We start from the raw sequence: 1,396 nt of genomic DNA on the forward strand, positions 1-1,396 counted from the left end.
TTTAAAAATTGGCCGTCAACCCTTCCTTAAATTATTGGGGGATAGGTGCCGTTTCCTAGACATTCCTAGACATTTCCAAGACACTTCCTCTTTGGCGGGAAAAGGTCCCCCGCGCGGTCTTTGCACCCGCGCCCGGGGAGGGCCCCGCTTCAAACGGGGGGGGCACGTTTGTTGTCAAGGCTTTCGACGCCCCCAAAAGGGTGGGGTACCCCCCCCCGGCCATGGGAAGTTTTCCGGGAGTGTGCGCAATTTCGAGGGACGGCCTGTACGCGTGGGTGGGCAGCCCGGTCCCCCCGTAGGTCCACTTGGGGCCTTTGGGGCGGGGGCCCGGGTTTTTTAACCCCCCGGTAAGGGCGGGCAAGGGGCAAGCCCCCCACCGGCGAGAAATTGGGGCCCCCTTTCCCCCTTTTTTTGAACCCAGGCGACCCGGCAAAAGGCGACCCGGCGGGAGGGGCAGGGGCAGGCCCAGGTTCAGGGGCAGGCCCAGGGCCAGGGCCAGGGCCACCTGGCCCAGGGGGGGGGGGACGGGTGCCCCCCCCCCCCCCCCGAGGGGCCTTGGGCCTTGGGGGCCCCCCCCGGGGAGTTGAGGAGCGGGAGTTTTTCCCGGGAAAGGGGCCCCCCCCCCCCCCCCCCCCCGCTAACCCACTGGTACCTCAAGGTGATGGATGAACGAGCCTCATGAACCACTCGCGAACCACTCAGAGGCACGAGCTGCTCACCGGCAGAAAAAGAAAAAACACCGCCTTAGGCACGAGCTGCTCACCGGCAGCCGAGACGGCACGGCGAGGGTGTGGAGGTGGGAGGGCGGGTCCCACTCGGAGCCGACGGCGCTCGTCCTCGCGCCGCGCGCCGCGTCGACGCCGGTGCTCTCCCCTCGCGCTCCACTGATGCATGAGTACTTTCTCATCATAAGAGTCGTGAGCAGGTGCACGCCCTCCTCCTCTTCATCCGCCTCAAGTGTGAACAGCGCCTCTTCACACCTCCAGCTGTGAGCAGGTGCACGCCCTCGCGCTCCACTCGCAGAGCGGCGCCAAGCCGCCGGCGCTGTGGATTGATGCCGTCGAGTGGAGCAGCGACGGGCGCTTCGCCGTCACCGCCGAGTCACTCCACAAGTAGACGCCCCCCCCGAGCCCTCCCCGCGCCCCTCCCCCGCCCCCGGCTCCGAGCCTCCTCCCCCGCCCCTCCCCGCAGGCAGACGCGCGAGGAGCCCTGCCTCTCGGCGGCGCTGCGCGCGTGGAGCAGCTGCAGCGGCGCATGCCTCGCAACCTTCTCCGAGGGACCTCTCCCCACCCACGTCCTGCGCGCCCACCCGCACGACCCGTCCGTCTTTGCCGCCGCCGGCTACGACGGCGAGCCCCACCAGCCGCCGCGGCAGTGGCCGCCGCGTCGCCGCCGC

At 69.4% G+C, this 1,396-nt stretch overlaps 1 protein-coding gene across 1 annotated transcript in view; it reads left to right on the forward strand.

Moving 5' to 3' along the window:
* Positions 1-1,396, forward strand: part of EMIHUDRAFT_118343 (hypothetical protein) — a gene marked incomplete at both ends in the record, with an annotated part of 8,718 nt that overhangs the window by 2,453 nt on the left and 4,869 nt on the right. The window contains 3 exons of the mRNA XM_005771043.1: positions 422-469; positions 997-1,112; positions 1,192-1,374. Coding sequence (XP_005771100.1) covers positions 422-469; positions 997-1,112; positions 1,192-1,374 — 347 coding nt within the window. The remainder of the gene's footprint in view (positions 1-421; positions 470-996; positions 1,113-1,191; positions 1,375-1,396) is intronic.

This window comes from Emiliania huxleyi (genome assembly GCF_000372725.1).
Source record: "Emiliania huxleyi CCMP1516 unplaced genomic scaffold EMIHUscaffold_393, whole genome shotgun sequence".
Classification (NCBI taxonomy): Eukaryota; Haptophyta; order Isochrysidales; family Noelaerhabdaceae; genus Emiliania; species Emiliania huxleyi.